Genomic DNA, 16,798 nt, shown 5'->3' with positions numbered 1-16,798 from the left:
CTCATTCGCTGGTTGTAAAAATACTTTTACAGTTGTGAATAAACTAAATAAAGTCCAAAAAAAAAAAAAATAGGTCAATTTTAAATGGTACACCTCCATATGTTAGCCAAATGTCTTCAGAGAAATTTAAAAAAACAAACAAAAGAATAGGCGAATCATTCTTCATCATCCCTGCGAGTTCTTACACTTGGGTTCAAACAAAGGAACTTTTATGTTTCAGAACATCGTATTGCTAGATCATCCACTATACAGAGCCCTGAGTTGACACATAATAACTTTTTTTTATTCCCAAACATAAAAAATAATTTACGTGGTCAACGATTTTCGGCACCCGAAGAGAAGCGATTGATGCACGTTTTGTAGTGGAAAAGGTACGCAAAAATTTATTGATTTTCATCGAGAATATTTTGAAAACAATAAAATTAATTTCGACCATAACTATTTGTTTTTCCATTATTAGACCCTTGAATAGCAACCCTCTCATAATTAATTCATGTGTAGAGATTCGAACTATTTTTAATTACTTATAATAAATCCTTACTCACCTTTTAACCAGTTAACTAGTGCACTCCCTGAAAATTGAAAATTAAATATAAACTACATTATGACATGAACATGAACTACATTATCGAATTTGAATCATATACCTAGAATATATTTCAAATTAAAATATCTATATATACATAATCTTAATTAATATAGGCATCTGTCTTTTCCAGACTTCCAAGGTATTTACGACAGGGTATTAATTTCTATATACTATGTTATTTAAACCCTATTCTATTAATATACATATGATAGTGTTGGACCACTGTTACTACCACCTGTCACCGCTCTAGCAGCCATTTGACCGTTCTGGATCGACATAACGGAATCTACCTATTATTAGGTCAACTACAACAATCATCAGGCAAATGTCGCATTTTGAAATATGTTTATTTTTTGACAATCCCTTTGTACCCTTGTCATATATTGTAATATTTATAAATGTATCGTTTGAATCGATTAAGATTACAATAGGATCTTCTGATCCAATAAAAGATAACGCCTAACTCGTAGCATATCTCGATGATGTTAAATAGCCCAGAGAGTTAACTAAGCACAAAATTGGCAAACATAAGTGTGAAAATCTCATTAGGAATTTTCAGGGATCAAAAGGCAGTGAGAGATAATATACATTAGTGGATCAGAACATGTAACGCCTTTCAGGATGCGTTTTTGAGGCTAGCTGAAGCAGCAAAAGCAATGAGCATGACGATTAACCAGGCAAAAACTAAATACATGCGACCTGGTAGTGGCTGCTGTTGGCTGGGAGATGAAGATGGGTCCATTTACGTTTGAATGTGTTGACCAGTTCACCTATTTAGGCTCAGATCAGCAGCAATAACAGGATCACCCTGGAAACAAGCCAGCGTCTCATGAAGGCCAACAGATGCTATTTAGGACTTAAGAAACACTTGAGGAGTCGAGCTGTCACTTGCCGCACCAAATCCCCAGCTTTACAAGACACTAATCTGGCCAGTCCTCACTCACGGATCGGAAGCCTGGACCCTGAAAAGTGCTGAAGAAAAGGAAATCTTGATATTCGAAAGAAAAATTCTGCGCCGAATATTTGGCTGTGTCAAGGTCGGTGAGAATTGGAGGAGGCGAACCAATAGGGAGTTCTACGAGCTGCTCGGTGAGGAAGATGAGGTGCGGCACATAAGGTTGGGGAGGCTGCGCTGGGCTGGCCATGTCGTCAGGGTGGGATCCCGAAGAGGTTACTGGACTGCAGGCTCCATCGGGCCAGAGGAAGAGGCAGGCCAAGGTTGAGATGGAAGGATGCCGACATCAGGGATTCCAGAGAACTTCTGAGCAACCGCAACTGGAGAGCGACCGCACAAAACCGAGCTACATAGCGAAGGCTCATTGAGGAGGCCAAGGTCCAAACTGGGCTGTAGCGCCACGGTTAGATAGATAGATAGATAGATAGATAGATAGATAGATAGTATCAAAACATTCTAACTCTCCAATGCCCTCTGTCCTAAGGTCAGGACCTATAACGAATACCTGTAGGACTGACATACACCTTCACGACAATCAGTGCATATCTTACGAAGTGGAGTATTCATCCTGCAAGGACCTACAGTGGATATCTTTAGGATTTCGGATCCCCTTCGAAATCGAACGCTCTACCTATTTACTACCTAATGAAATGAAGTTAACACTAAACATACCATAACGGGTCAAATGACCCATTTTGAACTTTTCCATTGAAAATGCACGTATAATTTTATTGCGTTTGCACATTTGACTTCATGACTTTTTCTAAGTAATTAATGTACAGTTATAAAAATATTTTTGTTTTGTTTTGTTTTGTTTATTCTGAGTAATCCTTGTTGTATCCTGATATCTACCACAACAGATCATTTGACCCGGAGAGAATTTTTTTGTTTTATGAGAGTATCTAGTCATATTTGTAGTCAGTAAGTTGCACATTCTTCCAAAGACTGTTGCGTAAAGTAGCCGAAAAAGAATAAGATTACTCTCAAGTTCGGAAGAAAGTGAAGTAGAAATAAATGAACAAAATGTTGCGAATGATGGATCTGTTTGGCAACAAATGCAAGTAGGTGGCACACCTGGAAGAGCACAAGTTTTTATTTTTTGCTTTTGTAATAGAAATGCTCAACATACTATTTTGTTTAATTATAATAAATTTAATTTATATTTTTATTTCCTTCCTAACATCCATATTTCATACATTCAAGCATGAAACATAAAGTCGGGTCATTTGACCAGCTATGGTAGAAATAGGTATATATTAAGTCTTGGTATGATTAGTGTTAAATTCCTCCTGTCAACTCATTCCCTATCTAGCTACTTATTAGTACCTATTTAACGTGCCTCCTCGATGCTTTCTGATGTAGAACTCTCCACATCCTCAATTCGGGTCAGAACTATTTAATTAAACATTGTCACCTCGTCGATAGCAATGGTGAAAGCTTATAATTAGATCGAATTTTTATTCAGCGAAAATCCAAAAATGTGCAAAATCGTGGAATAAAAACCCAAAAATGTATATAAATCCCACAGAGCCAGCAATACTAAACTTTATTGTTGAACTAATAGTCTTAATACATGAACAGCTTATAACTCGCAAAATAAGCAAAAGTTAAATGTAAGTAAGAACACAGAAATAAGAAATTGTCACAAGCCACGATAAAGCCAGGCAGAATAATGAACTGGAGGCAGATTGGGTATACAAGTTAAAAGTAATAACCACTGAAGTCGGGTTTGAAGATAGATAAGGAACTATTTAATCGTTCTAAAATTTCCACTGTAATGTTTTTGTAAACAGAATAGCAATTAGTAATTGACAGCGTGAACTGTATTACATACACATAATACTTATATTATTTACTATGTAACCTAATGAAAGAAGATGCAATACTTACAGTACAATTTTTCAAAGTCATTAACTTTACGCTCTAAATCAGCGAGTCTTCGACGAATTTGTTTATTGGATGAATTAGACATACAAGGATTTAAAAACCTTTGGATTTTACTCTTGTAACCATCTTCTGAAGATCTGTTTTTTGTCTTCTTCCTTTTATTGTTTTTATCACTCTTTAACTTACGAGAGGAAGAACTAGCTAAAACATTTTCATTAAACTAAAAAGGGGAAAGATGCATACACAAAAAAATATCTAATTTTTCTAAATTGTACGAAAATAATGTTTATTAATTGAATTAAACCAATGAACATTAACAATTATATAAAAAATAATATATTTAAAGAGTGGTATCTTTAATTTGATCAGTTGAAAAAGCGATTTCAAATCAAATAGATCCTCGAGAAGGGAGGAGGGGGACTGGGCTACACGGAATTCAGGCGGACAAGCTGGAGAAGGTAACAGTAGTGTGGAAAAGGCAGGGGGATTGCGTAACTCTACTCTTCTTCAAAGCAAAAGTTAAGCAAAAATGTTTCTCCTCAACATATACAACTCCTGCTTTCGCCTCAGATACTCCCCAATGGAGTGGAAACATGCTACGTATGTATCGTTGTTCCATTCCTTAAGCCCAGAAAAAGAGGAGTGGATCCGGTAGACTACCGGACCATCAGCCTCCTCAACCACATTTCAAAATATATGAGAAGCTAGTCCTCATCCACATGCGCAAACACTGTGACACACATGACGTCACATTTGGCGTCCCTCAGGGTTCGGTCCTTGCGCCAGTTTTATTCAACATATGTACTGCCCACATAGTCGAGATGAAAATTCAAATATCTACCTATGCTGATGATATAGCCATGTACTCAGCGAGCATGAATGCAGACAAGGCCATGGTCCAGGCCGCTGCAGCAGCAGCCCAACTCATCGCTAACAAATTACGAGACATAAACATTCACATCAACCCACAAAAAACGGACGCCATCACATTCTCATACAACAAAACTCCTAATAGAGCACCAAAACTAAACGAATAGGCAATACAAACCAAGAAACATCTCACATACCTTACATGAAACTAGAACAACACTTATCTTTCACCGCACACATACAAAACAGAATACAAATCGTTAAGGCAACATTATACCAACTCAAACACCTCATCTATACACAAGGGCTGTCACTCAGACAAATTACTCATTTACAAAGTAATATTACGACCATTACTCCTACACGGTGCACCACTACTACATTTTCTCTACCCAACAGCCCTGAAATCACTACAAATATATCAGAAAAGCACACTACAGAAGATATGCCGAGGAACATCTCTAGAAAAACGTACCATGACGCACATTCATAACGAACTACAGCTAGAAACTGTACAACACATCATACGGAGACACATAAAATTCTTTGACAGTCTCTCTGCCTCCTTCAATCTAGTTTTCCGAACTATCACTCCATCCACCCTTCCTGCGAGGTGGCAGGGCAGGAGAGGTTTTAAAAAATCCCAGTAAACATTACCCTAAACTCCTTTCTTATACACTCCCCCTTCCCATCCCAACTATTTTTCGACTTCTGATTTTTCTTTTTTTGTTATTTAACATTATCTTTTGTCTTTAAATATTTTGCTCTTCTCTGCTTCATCAACATGAGGAAGCCCCTCACTTCCGGATTTTTTCGAGTAGTATTCATATGGAACGGACACATCAAAACAACAAAATAAGTATCTTACCGTATACCTTCAAGTGCCATTTGTAGAAAAAGGTAATATTCAATTTGAATTTTGTAACCATACGTAATGAAACCTATTAATTTAATGTTTTTTCTTTTTTAGAGAGATCAGAGAAAAAAAAAATCAAGGTATTCCCTCAAGGCAGCATTTTTCGCTCATATGAATTTTCTTCAATCAAGCTTCCTTCTCTGTGGCCACTCTCTCTCCTCTACCTGTTATCTCTTTGTAGGCTCCGGCGGCTAGATACTCCCCGGGCTTACATACCTCCTTTGCCTCTGTCAGAATAGTACTCGGCAGAACGAAGGAACCTTCTTGCATGACTCGGCAGCTACCCTCCAGGTCTGCGTACCTCCTTCGTATTATTCGGAATAATACCCGATAGGACGTAGTTACCATCCTTTAAGATATAACGGTTATCACCCATCTCCTCCTATCTAGTCATCTTCCTAGTCAACTACCTTACCTTTATAAACTGAACACGCATTGTCGAGGCCTTCTGGACAAGCAGAATAATCAAGAAAATAATCCATCTCAACACCCTCCATTATACTCCTTTCTCCAATGCTTCTATTCCTTTCCCAAATGGGGGTGACATTACCCTACTTTCCTTGAACGCAAAAGTAAAACCTAAGATAACGTGCCCACGGAGGAAAGGTTTACTTTGAGGTTAGTACGATTGTCCGCCATCTAACCTGAAACAGAAAGCAACCAGGAAATGGTTAGCACTCTTCCCCACTGTACTCTGGCTGCCATCCCCTCCATTATACTCCTTCCTCCAAATTGCAAAACCAAGGCAACTTCACGCGTGCGCAGAAGTTTTGATTGGCATGTATAGGTTGACTTCAATAAGTGGCGGACACGTTAAGAGTTGGTTTTGGGCTCAAAGTAAAAGGCACTTGTACTGTATCTACACGCTTGTGTTAAGTTAGCATTGTTTTAAAATTGCCGACAAATAAATATCTGTTTCTTCCGTGTTTTAAGGAATTTGTAAGCTTCGGATTCAATTATTAACTTAAGTTTAAGATCATATTATTTTTAATAAATGAAATATTGTCCGGGTGCGTTTAAAAAAAACAACTCAAATAGTAATAAGTACTTTTATTTGAGCTAACGTTTCGCTCCACGTTGGCTCAAATAAAAATAGTTATTACTATTTAAGTATTATTTTTAAATTTTATCGATTCGGTGTAAATAATTTGTTTCAATATTTATTAATTAACTTTAGTGGTTTATTTTTATTTAATATAGCACATACATTGGTTCTTTAGAAATACTATAAAACTAACTTTTGATGTTATAATATAATGACGATTATTTTTAAGTGAGTTCAGGAACGAGCGCTCATGCTAATCGATATGGACCTCATTAGCTTCCAAATGGAGATTAGTTGTTGCAGTGGGGAGTGATGACATCAGCGAAATTTGAGATTTTATGCAGCTTGCGTTTTAGGCTGTAGCTCATTCTGTTCTGTACAGCCTAGAAGCATAATTTAGGCTTGCTATTTCTTGCTATGATGAAAGTTTAAGCATTGCTTTACTATTCGCTATAATATTTAGGATGCGTTTATTTCAGGTTATTCGAGCTATAAATAGTAATTTTGGGGATTATTAGATTTGTAAACACTCTAATTTTTATTTATTTTTTTCTCAATATACTAAATATATATTAATGCTGTGCACGGAAATTAAGATTTTACAATTTAAGTGTTGTCTTTCATCATTAACACTGTTTATTTTGAACGTAATTTCTTTCTTATGGGTTAAGCAAAACGAATAGCTACCTCAAAGAACAGGATCAGCTTTCTGCCTGTCTACTGCATAAAAAGATCCTGTGTCTCATGGTTGGCAGAAGTCCGTACCAAGTGGGTAAGTACCTTGGTGCAACTTACTAGTGTTTTTCATTGCTCTTGGATCATTTCTGGAATAGGTCACTTCGATGAAAATATTAAAAATCCCTTCAAGCTTAAAGGCTACTCCAGTGATTTTTCTTGGTCCCTTCACCTTTTAGTCCTGGAGGGAATACTCGACAGTTTCTCAGATAATATCAGTAAGCCAACTCACTATCGTCCAGGTCTCCTGTGTTCAGTGATTCCACCTATCTCCAGTCCTTGTCAGCGATCTTTCCTACCAACATACTTTGGAAGGCGCTCAAATCGTTCCGGCGGCTTAAAAATCCCTTCTTGAGGCCTTTAGAATACGTTTTCTCCTTCAACGGAGCAAAAGACAGCCTTTTGTGATCGGAACTCGTCTCAGATTTAAGAGTCCAATCGACAGTGTGTCTCAGCAGCTTCGGCGAGGCCAGATTAACAATAATGCAGCTCTCCCTTCTTTGACCAGAGAACGTAGGAGTGTAGGGATCGATCAATGAACGACCATCTGGTTACTCGCAATAAGCATTCCGAATTTCTATTTCTGCTCTAGTAGTTAGTATGTGAGCATACGATCACCTTTCTTTGCGAATATTCATTTTTCAATCAAGTTTTCCTTCAGATTGATGCAATGCCCCACCTGATACAGCATGCATTTCAATCCTCCATGCTCTACTATCTCAGATCCACCAGTTGCAAGTTGAGATTGTTCACTATAATAGTAGACCTGTACCTGCTATCTTTACTGATCAGGTCTGTAGCTCTTGATGTGAGGCTTAAGCCCGATGATCAAGTTCCTACGATAGCTTAGCTTCTGGACATCATTGCGATTTGCCAGAGCTTATCCACCTTGTTGAGCTGAAGGATGGTGATTGATTTTAAAATCTCCTGTTCAACAAGAACCAAAACCAGATTCTTTAATAATGGTTAATGATAAGCATCCTCGTAAATGTTGAAATTTCTGTTTCTGGACGTTTTCCTTCTGGAAGTTCTCGCTTGAATTTTGTTTCAGTAAATTGCATAGATCATAATGCTCCCATCCACTAAGCAATGAAACAAATCAACTACACGTTTAAAGCACACACATTTATTTTTGCTATAAGTTTGGCTTTTAAAATCATATTCTCTTATTTAATAACCAATATAGGAGAAATACTAAGGAAATTATAGGTCTATATACTACAACTATACGATATTGTAAGTATTACTTACCATTAGAGCGAGAGTGCATAGATGGTGCAGAAGAAGTAGGAGTTCTACCTGAAATTATGGACCCTCTTTCAAAAATTGAGACGTATTAAATATTAATGTTTTCCATTAATTTAATAAGATATCTTACATTCGACGGAAAATTGATATTGCATAGAGATATAATTTTATTTATACAAATTTTTGGTTGATAAATGTTTCACAGCATGTAATGTTAGATTTACTTTTATTTGTACTATAATATGTATCCAGAAGACCTACATACTAATCCTATGCCTAAAATTCCATTGAGACCACATGAGGTTAACGTTTAAATACCCTTGCTTTTAATTAAGATGTTGAAACCTTACTTGTATGAGCAACAACTGGGTTGCACGCCGCCGAATCACCACTTGATATCAGTCTGATCATCTCGTTCCAATTAAGTGAATTTAAGAAGTTGTAATGATCCACGAACTTCGCCCCCATGCTGTTATCTTCTGATGATTGCTATTTAAAATTTAATTGCAAAATGTGTAGGTAATGTCCTAAATTATAACAAGTTAGATATTTGTGTAAAGAATTACTGTTTGAGTGGACGTTGTGTAGAAATGCGTGATTTGAATAGCTGACATATGTTTTTAAACGCATGTAAATAAATCTCTCAATACATAAAAACGTTTTCGGTTTTCACCATGCAATATTTTATTTTACGTATCATCACCGAGTAATATTTTATTACATGTGTAACATCAAAAGAAACAATATTTACTCATGGGCAACTATATGCGGCTCTGTTGAGGTGCAGAGCAAATACGGAGTAAGAATTCAGAGGAATTTAGAAGAAAATGTTAATACGAACAGTGTTTCTAGATTAAAAACTGTTTTCCTGCTTACACACTGTTGAAAAACATAATATAGTCTGAACTACAAAATAAATGTAAATTATAGTTATACAATCAAATAATCAGTCAAGTGTGTGAAGGAGTCCACGTAAGAAACGAAGTAGAAGACGTAATAATCTCAGCTAAAACGCTGTAGTTTCTTAACATGATATTCTTATTGTAAATGACTGTACCAAATGCTTTGATAAATCAGAGCACAGCTGCAGTCACCGAAAACGTTTTTTTTAAACATCACATGTTTGTTTTTTACGCCTTGGAACACATTATCTAGAAGCTCGAAAACTAAAACAAGAATACACAATCAATTATAACTTAAAAAACTAGCTACGAAGTCGAATAATTATATATCCCTAAGGTTATAGAGAAATAGTTAGCTGAAACGACTTTGTTTTGTTTTTCAATCGACCATGAAACTATTTATTTTTGCGTCACCTTGGAACAACTTGACCTATTATTGTACGTAGTGAAACATATTAAGGTTCAAGGTTATTATCATTTAGATATCTATTTTTATAAAAATATCTCGTATTTGTCGGTAATACTTAAACAAAGCAAGGATATGGTCAGGCATCTACCCTTATACGAGGATATTCATTCAAGAGGCATATAGCAGGGCACCACTGAGGCGTGCCACTGTATACCAACCAGAGACGGGTCTAAACCCGCCATGCAACCTTAGGATCGCCATATTGCCGTGCATAGGAGGAATATTGGCCGGACACCAGTTTTGGATACAATTTACGCGGTAATGCCGAAGAATAATTTGTCAAAATAGGATCATCCAGAAGTATGTTGTGAAAAATGGAACCAGCTGGTGACCATCTAGAAATGATTGGAATCAAGATTATCCCGAGCAACGGGGTCTCTCAGTTCCTCCTAATAAGATCCCGCGCGTTTTCAGGTATTAAACCGAACCTCACATACATTTAATGTTGATCGAGTTGCATAGCAACTCTTCACGAACAAATAGTTTTTTAAATTGCTGTAGGACCATTTTCGGCCTTTTCTATGCAGCTTTATGAAAACATTTTTTTTTTCGCAATAAAGTGAAAATTATACATCTTGCTAAACATTCTAGATACTCATTCAGTACTTTCTAAGAGTCGACCCGGGAAGTGGCTATTCTTAAGAAGTACATCTCCGCCGTTAGATCAAGGTTGGAAGCCAGATGGGCTCTTCCGGACTACTGGGTCCCTGAACTCCTCATGGGGCATGATGGATTTCTAGCAGAGCTTGTTGAACATGGAAAGTCGTAACCTTTGCCCCAGCTCCAATGTACAGGAGACTGCTATACATGGCGCAGTTGATTGCACTGCCTATGAGGCATTGAGGTCCAAGTTTATTAAAAAGTGCGTTCGAATCACGATCTTTCAGCCGTAGACGAAGTTTCTGTAGAATGGGTAGATGTTTCTGGTCTTTAGCTGTTGGAAACTGCTCTCTGACAAGGAGCGGATACTAATTTTCCTCAATAGCTTCCATGTTTGTTTCATGTTCCAACCTCGCTCGAAAATCTTCAGAATCATGAAGAGTAGAGAGACCCTGTGGTCTAGGGAGCACCCTTTTGTCTGCAACTTAGATCTAATGGTGAGAAAGTATTTCCTAAGAATACGCCTTCTCGGTCTCTATCCACATTAAAACAACTTATCAGGTACTTTCCCACACCTGAATGGGCATATAAAATGTTTTGCGAAGTTTGTAATTTCCGATTTATCGTGAAAATGTAAAAATAGATTCGAAAAGGCCGAAAAAAGCGATTTTTTAAAGGTCTGTTTGTTCTATTAAAATTAAATGTTCTTTATCTCAAAAACGCTTTTAAAAATCCGAATACTTATTCTTGCTTAGAGTTTAGTTTCCTTGTAAGAGGGAATCATAACATGGAGAGAGAAGTCATCAAGTTAAACAATGCAATCTTTAGGGGTAATCATGATCTTTAGTTTAACATGCTAAATGTAAAGTAAGGAAAATATTTCCTTCTTTTAGCATGCTAAAAACAAATAACATAAGGTTTGTTAAATGGAGAATGACATTATGTAACAGGTCAGCGGAGCTTGCCACCATTTTGTTTGTTGTGTTAGGTTATTTGTTCCTAGTTTATGTTTTGGATGTTTTTTTATCTAATAAAGCAATGGATGACAGTAATAATAATGAAATGGCAGTGATCAATTAGCTCATCTTGATTCTCTTGCTCACCAATCTAAAGATCAACAAGGCGGGTGCCTTATTTACCTCCTGGGTAGTAGCCAAACTTTCACACAACTTCTACTTTTCACTTACTTTAGGCATGTTGTAATAAATTACTATAATAAAAATTTATAAGTAAAGAATAACAAGAATTTTTGAAAGGAAAGCTTATAGGTTATAAAACAAGTTGGTCAAAAAATCCATTAGGAGCTATTATGGATTTAAAATTTAACATGACTTTAAATAGGGCTGCTCAGAATCCTATACTTATAACATTTAACATGGTAAAACACTTTACATAGAATTAGCCTTACGGAGCACATAATTATTATCTTGCGATATTGACATCTGAAGCGATCATGACAAATTAAAGTTTAGAAACTATTGGATTTTCATCCAAGTGGAAACAATGGAAGGATTCATGATGTGTTAAATATAAAACGTTCTAACATGCTTAATGTTATTAGTATAGGATTGTGAGCAGCCTAACTTAAAGTCCATGTTAAATGTATAAGAGCTCCTAGCAGATTTTCTGGACAACTTGTTTTGTAACCTTTTAATTTTTACAAGATAATAAATTCTTCAACAACTTCTTTATATGATCTTTTCTCCACTTCATTTGTTCCTTGTTTCATCTCCTAGATTTTTTTTCCCATAACTTTATTATTATTTTTATCAATTACCTTAATTTCCAAGAAACTAGAAGCAGCTAACCTATCAAACTGAAAACAGAAAGAATGGTGTGGAGCTCAGCTATTGTCTGACATCATTTTCCATTTAGTAAACCTGTTAATAGACTCCCAACCATGTTAAATGTTATATCGTTTTAACATGATAAAAGAAGGAATTATTTCTCTATTTAACACTCTTTAACATTTTAACGACATCGAACCTTCGGGTTCGCTAAGCCCTCATAATTATTATTATTAACATTTTAAACTGAAGATCATGAATACCCTTAATATAGGCCATTACATCATCGAGATAAGATTTTAAAGTGTACTCAAATTTCAAAAAGGAACATCATCAACGTTACTTCATTATTCGAAAAAAAATATTTTAAAAACAGTATAAAGGCTTGAATAAGTGTCCTGTGCGAAAACTCATAGGATTTTCTTTACTTCAGGCATGAAATGAAAAAATAACGACTAAATAAATATAAAATATAAAAATAATACAGGTAAATTCATGTTTTCTACCAATACTATATAGAGTTATTTTAACTGTGGAAATTATTAAAATAAATTTAGTAAGTGGTATACAAATTAAAAATAATGGACATTTTTCAATAGTTTATTTAACATATGACACTCAAGTTGAACAATAGTTTTCAATTCTAAGAGGACTTCTTGAAGAATTGATAGATAGTTCAGAAGCAAAGGAAATTGTTCATTCATCCATCAAAAACCTATAACAAATATTTTATCAAAGGTTGTTCACAGAAATTTTTTTTTACATATACCTACCTATATTAATGAGTAAGATCTGTTGAGATTTTCCAATCAGAATTCTGAAAGAGTATAATTATGGTATAACGGCGGTTTTATTAAGTACAGTATCTAAAAACTTTCACGGAGTAAGATAGAATATGCAACAATAGTCCATTGAATATTCTATTCTAATCCTAGTTGAATGTGTGGAGTAACGGGAGGAGTCCTCAAGTAGCCTGCTATTACATTTATGTTAAACTTGTAGGAGCTACGACTACATCTTCAGTTACCTCCAATTATCTAATGTTAGTTTCTAGTATATATTTTTAAGTTATCATTATGTAAATATGTAGTATATTTGTAAATGCTTTGTTTGGATAAATAAATGCTTAATTAGAATTTTCTGATCCACTTTGAACTTTGCAGGCTGTGCCTCTGGGCTGCCTTTGTATTATCATTCCCTTTGGTTACTCTACCCAGGGAATTCACACTTTTTGTTACTTCTTAGAAGACAGTGAGTGAATATACACATACTAGTCATCATCACCATCATTTGTGGTGCTACAACTCTTGTACAGTCAAGGCCTCCAGCAACTTCGTCTGCCAATCCTCTCTAATGATTCCCACTGCTCTCCAATTGCGGATTTCCGAGATAGACCTGGCATCCGTTGCCACTCCATCGATCCATCGAAGCCGGGTTCCTACTCCCCTTGTCCCATATATCCTTTTGTCCAGGATCATCCTAGGAATCTGATCCTGGGTCATTCTTAATACATGGCCTGTCTACCGAAGCCGTCCCACTTTGACCACCCTTACAATACCTGGGTTCATGTAGAGGCCTGCTAGTTCAACATTTCTTCTCATCCTCTAGGTCCCATCAGCACAAACCGGGCCATAAATTTTCCTCAATATTCTCCTCTCAAACCTAAGGAGAAGAGCTTCCTGTGGCCTGGGTAATGTCCAGCATTCGGAATACACATACCAGTGGATCTAATAATTCTAGCAGAGCTTCAGGAATGACAATTGTATAGTTATTACATCATTTATCCTTTGGGTCTCTCCTCTATCCTTTATACCTTAGAGCGTAACCTTGGGTAAATACCCCTCTGCTGTCTTTTTCCTTTCATAAAGAGAATATCTTCAGAACTTACTTTTCCCATTTCAGAACACACTTAAAACTTTTTTCCTCTGTAGGACTGTAGAGGAATACTCGAGAAGGTGTAGATATCCTGTGAGAATTAAAGGCATATACCCTCAAAACTTGCCAATGGTACATGGCCTTCTGATATTAGTGCACAATGCATCCTTAATGGGTTCTTGGACTGAACACATACCTCCACAGTCCTAATGGCAGATTTAATCTTAGATTGATTGGAGAAAATAATATATATTATGATATTTATTTGTTACAATAAAAAAAAAAAAAAGAAAAGAAACAGATTCCATGAAACAATAGCTAAATAGAAATACAATTGGTAATGAAATAATCCATATTTTTTAAATAGCAACAAAACCTCTATTATTAAATGTTATTCAGCCGCATTGCTAGCATAAATCTTCCAGAAACAGGGTCAGAATGATAATAAACTTGATTAAATAACAAAGTCTTACCCTGAGATTTTGTTTAAGAATTTCCATGTGGGCAGCATGAACTTGCTTCCACGGGTTTGAAGCCATCACCACATGGGTCCATGTGTTTGTTTTGTTATCACTTTGACTAATTATTATCTTTTTATATTTTCTTTCAAAATAAACTACCAATACAATTTATAATCGACTTCCCTTTTTTGATTTAATACGTATCCATATAATTTACTTAAGTCTTAGAATAATGAATGACTGTACCTTGTATATTTGCAATTACTTCCTTCTTTAACACTCATCACATGGGATGTCTCTAGGTGTCTAGGTTTTGTTACACCTGTTATCCAATCAGATTTTTGATGATGGATCGTAGCTAAAATCATAGACATTTTTTAAGAAGTCATAATAACGAATAAATCAAAGAGTGTTAAAGAATAATTAAACTAAATTATTCTGTAAATATCTACAAGCTTTAAACAGGCCAAGTAATTTGACCACTTATAGACTTGATAAGGAATTACTTATCTCCAAGTGTGATAAAAAAATTACTATGAATTGTATATGGGAAATTTTTTCTGTCAGTGGGCTATGTGTGCTTTACATTAATAAAAATTAATTAAATTAATTTTTTTCAACACATAAAATCGGATAATTTCTTATATGTCTCCAGAACTCAAAGAAACAGTGATGATTCCATTTCACATTTCATTAAAAAAATCATTCTTTACACTTAGCTTGCTTTCAAGAAACTTAATTCAATTTTTTGAAGGTAAATGGGCCTATCTATACCTTGCCACCTCATATCATCTAAATTTTGTTATGGAGCAGTTTGGTCATCACAGCTTTTTCCAGTCATGGCCATTGGTATCCAATCTAAATTTCTAAACAGCTGCTTCAAAGTCCAAGTTAAATAATGGATGAGCTAGGGTACTCTTGGCCTAGTTGATTCACCTGTCCTAATCCTATATTAGGACCACTTAGCCTGATTTATTCTATGAAAAGACAGTCACAATGATGAGTTAACAGTTGACCGTGGATTTATACTATAAGAAGATGGTTCGGGGTGTGGTCAGTGAAAAACATTAATAAGTAAAAACTTATTTATTAGTGCCAATATTTCGCACAGAATTACAAGCCTTCATCACGGCTGCTTGGACAAGATCTTAAAGACAAGTGGTTAAGATAATTTAGAGAATGAGAAAATCAAATAAGATTGAATAATAATAATGATGAAGGCCTAACGAATCCGAAGGTTCGATGCCGAGAACACCAATCGCTCTCTACATACATTCTTCCAGTGATGCCCTTCCAAACCCATTTCTATTAAATCAGTTTTAACGCAATCCTCCCATCTACGTTTCAGTCTACCCCTCGGACAATTACCCGTCGGTTCAGTGTTAATTAATATTTTAGGGATCCATTCGTTACTAAGCCCTACAACCTTACACACCCCTCTTATACACCGCAATGCTATAACTTGAATTATATTTACCGGGTGTAGGACCCTTAATTCAATATTGTAAATTCTAAATTCTCCAATTAATTAATCCTTTTTTGGTCTGAATATTTTGCGTAATACTTTATTTTCAAAAACCTTAAGGGGCTGTTCATCCCTTAGTGTAAGTGGCCATGCCTGGATCACTTGATTAATGTTAAAGTTTACCTTGAAAATACTATGAAGCAGAATGAGAGACGGGAAATGGCTTTGAATCCGACCTCTTCCAAATTGTTCACTAGTAAGGCCAACACTGTACAGAGCCCCCTTCTCTTCAATGTAAGAATTCAGAGAAAAAAAGAAGAACTGAAAAGAAACTCCATAAGCAGAGAAAAAGGAAATGCCACCAGAAGCAAATAGCAAACACTAGTTGGCAGAGCAGATTTAATCATTTAAACCCCCCATGGATGCATTCAAAGGTCGAAATGGATGGTGAAAGCAAAATATAGGGTTGGCAAATAAGTCCTTTCGGTTTTTGTATTCATGTTTTGTTTATAATACGTCACATTTTTCTGATGCAATTAATCCCAACAGAGGATTGTTTATCCTATTTGTAATATGTAAACAGTTATGTCTGTTGACACTTATTAGGTCAGTATTGTGTTTGAGATCCAGTTGAGAAGACGGACGGAAATATCATGTATTGTAGGCATATTTCGCTATATTACTTCAAAAAAGGAAAGTGAGCTACAAAGGCACATAAAAATATATGCGGGGTATATGGGGATAATGCCTTAACAGAGCACATGTGCTAAAATTGATTTGTCAAATTTCGAGCAGGGAATTTGGACATAAACAACACACCTCGACCTGGTCGTCCACAAAACATTGAAACCATTAATGTTAAGGCGATAGGATAGTTGATCAAAATCCATCCCAATCAGTGCGAGACATTGCAGGGCATCCTAGACAAATCACATAAAAGCGAAGAAAATCATTTGCGGAAGACCGGCTACATTTCTAGGTTTGATGTTTGGGT

The 16,798-nt window shown here is 35.8% G+C and overlaps 2 protein-coding genes across 4 annotated transcripts in view; both read right to left on the bottom strand.

Moving 5' to 3' along the window:
- The window catches only part of LOC106692922 (micronuclear linker histone polyprotein), a 36,211-nt gene extending 27,352 nt beyond the window's left edge, over positions 1-8,859 (bottom strand). For all 3 annotated transcript variants that reach the window (XM_067046801.1, XM_024359015.2, XM_067046802.1), the window contains exons 1-4: positions 8,596-8,859; positions 8,249-8,296; positions 3,435-3,632; positions 546-572 (exon numbers count right to left, since the gene is read on the bottom strand). In XM_067046801.1, the coding sequence (XP_066902902.1) occupies positions 546-572; positions 3,435-3,632; positions 8,249-8,296; positions 8,596-8,713 (391 nt within the window). In that variant the 5' untranslated portion in view covers positions 8,714-8,859. The remainder of the gene's footprint in view (positions 1-545; positions 573-3,434; positions 3,633-8,248; positions 8,297-8,595) is intronic.
- A 3,728-nt stretch (positions 8,860-12,587) lies between these two features.
- Positions 12,588-16,798, bottom strand: part of LOC106692921 (uncharacterized) — a gene marked incomplete in the record, with an annotated part of 90,744 nt that continues 86,533 nt past the window's right edge. The window contains 2 exon segments of the mRNA XM_067046800.1: positions 12,588-12,718; positions 14,586-14,697. Of these exon segments, the coding sequence (XP_066902901.1) occupies positions 12,700-12,718; positions 14,586-14,697 (131 nt within the window).

This window comes from Halyomorpha halys, unplaced genomic scaffold (genome assembly GCF_000696795.3).
Source record: "Halyomorpha halys isolate HHAL.00 unplaced genomic scaffold, Hhal_1.1 Scaffold78.1, whole genome shotgun sequence".
Taxonomy (NCBI): Eukaryota; Metazoa; Arthropoda; class Insecta; order Hemiptera; family Pentatomidae; genus Halyomorpha; species Halyomorpha halys.
The sequence above is the reverse complement of the archived record's forward strand: the minus strand, read 5'-3'. Positions and strand labels throughout refer to the sequence as shown.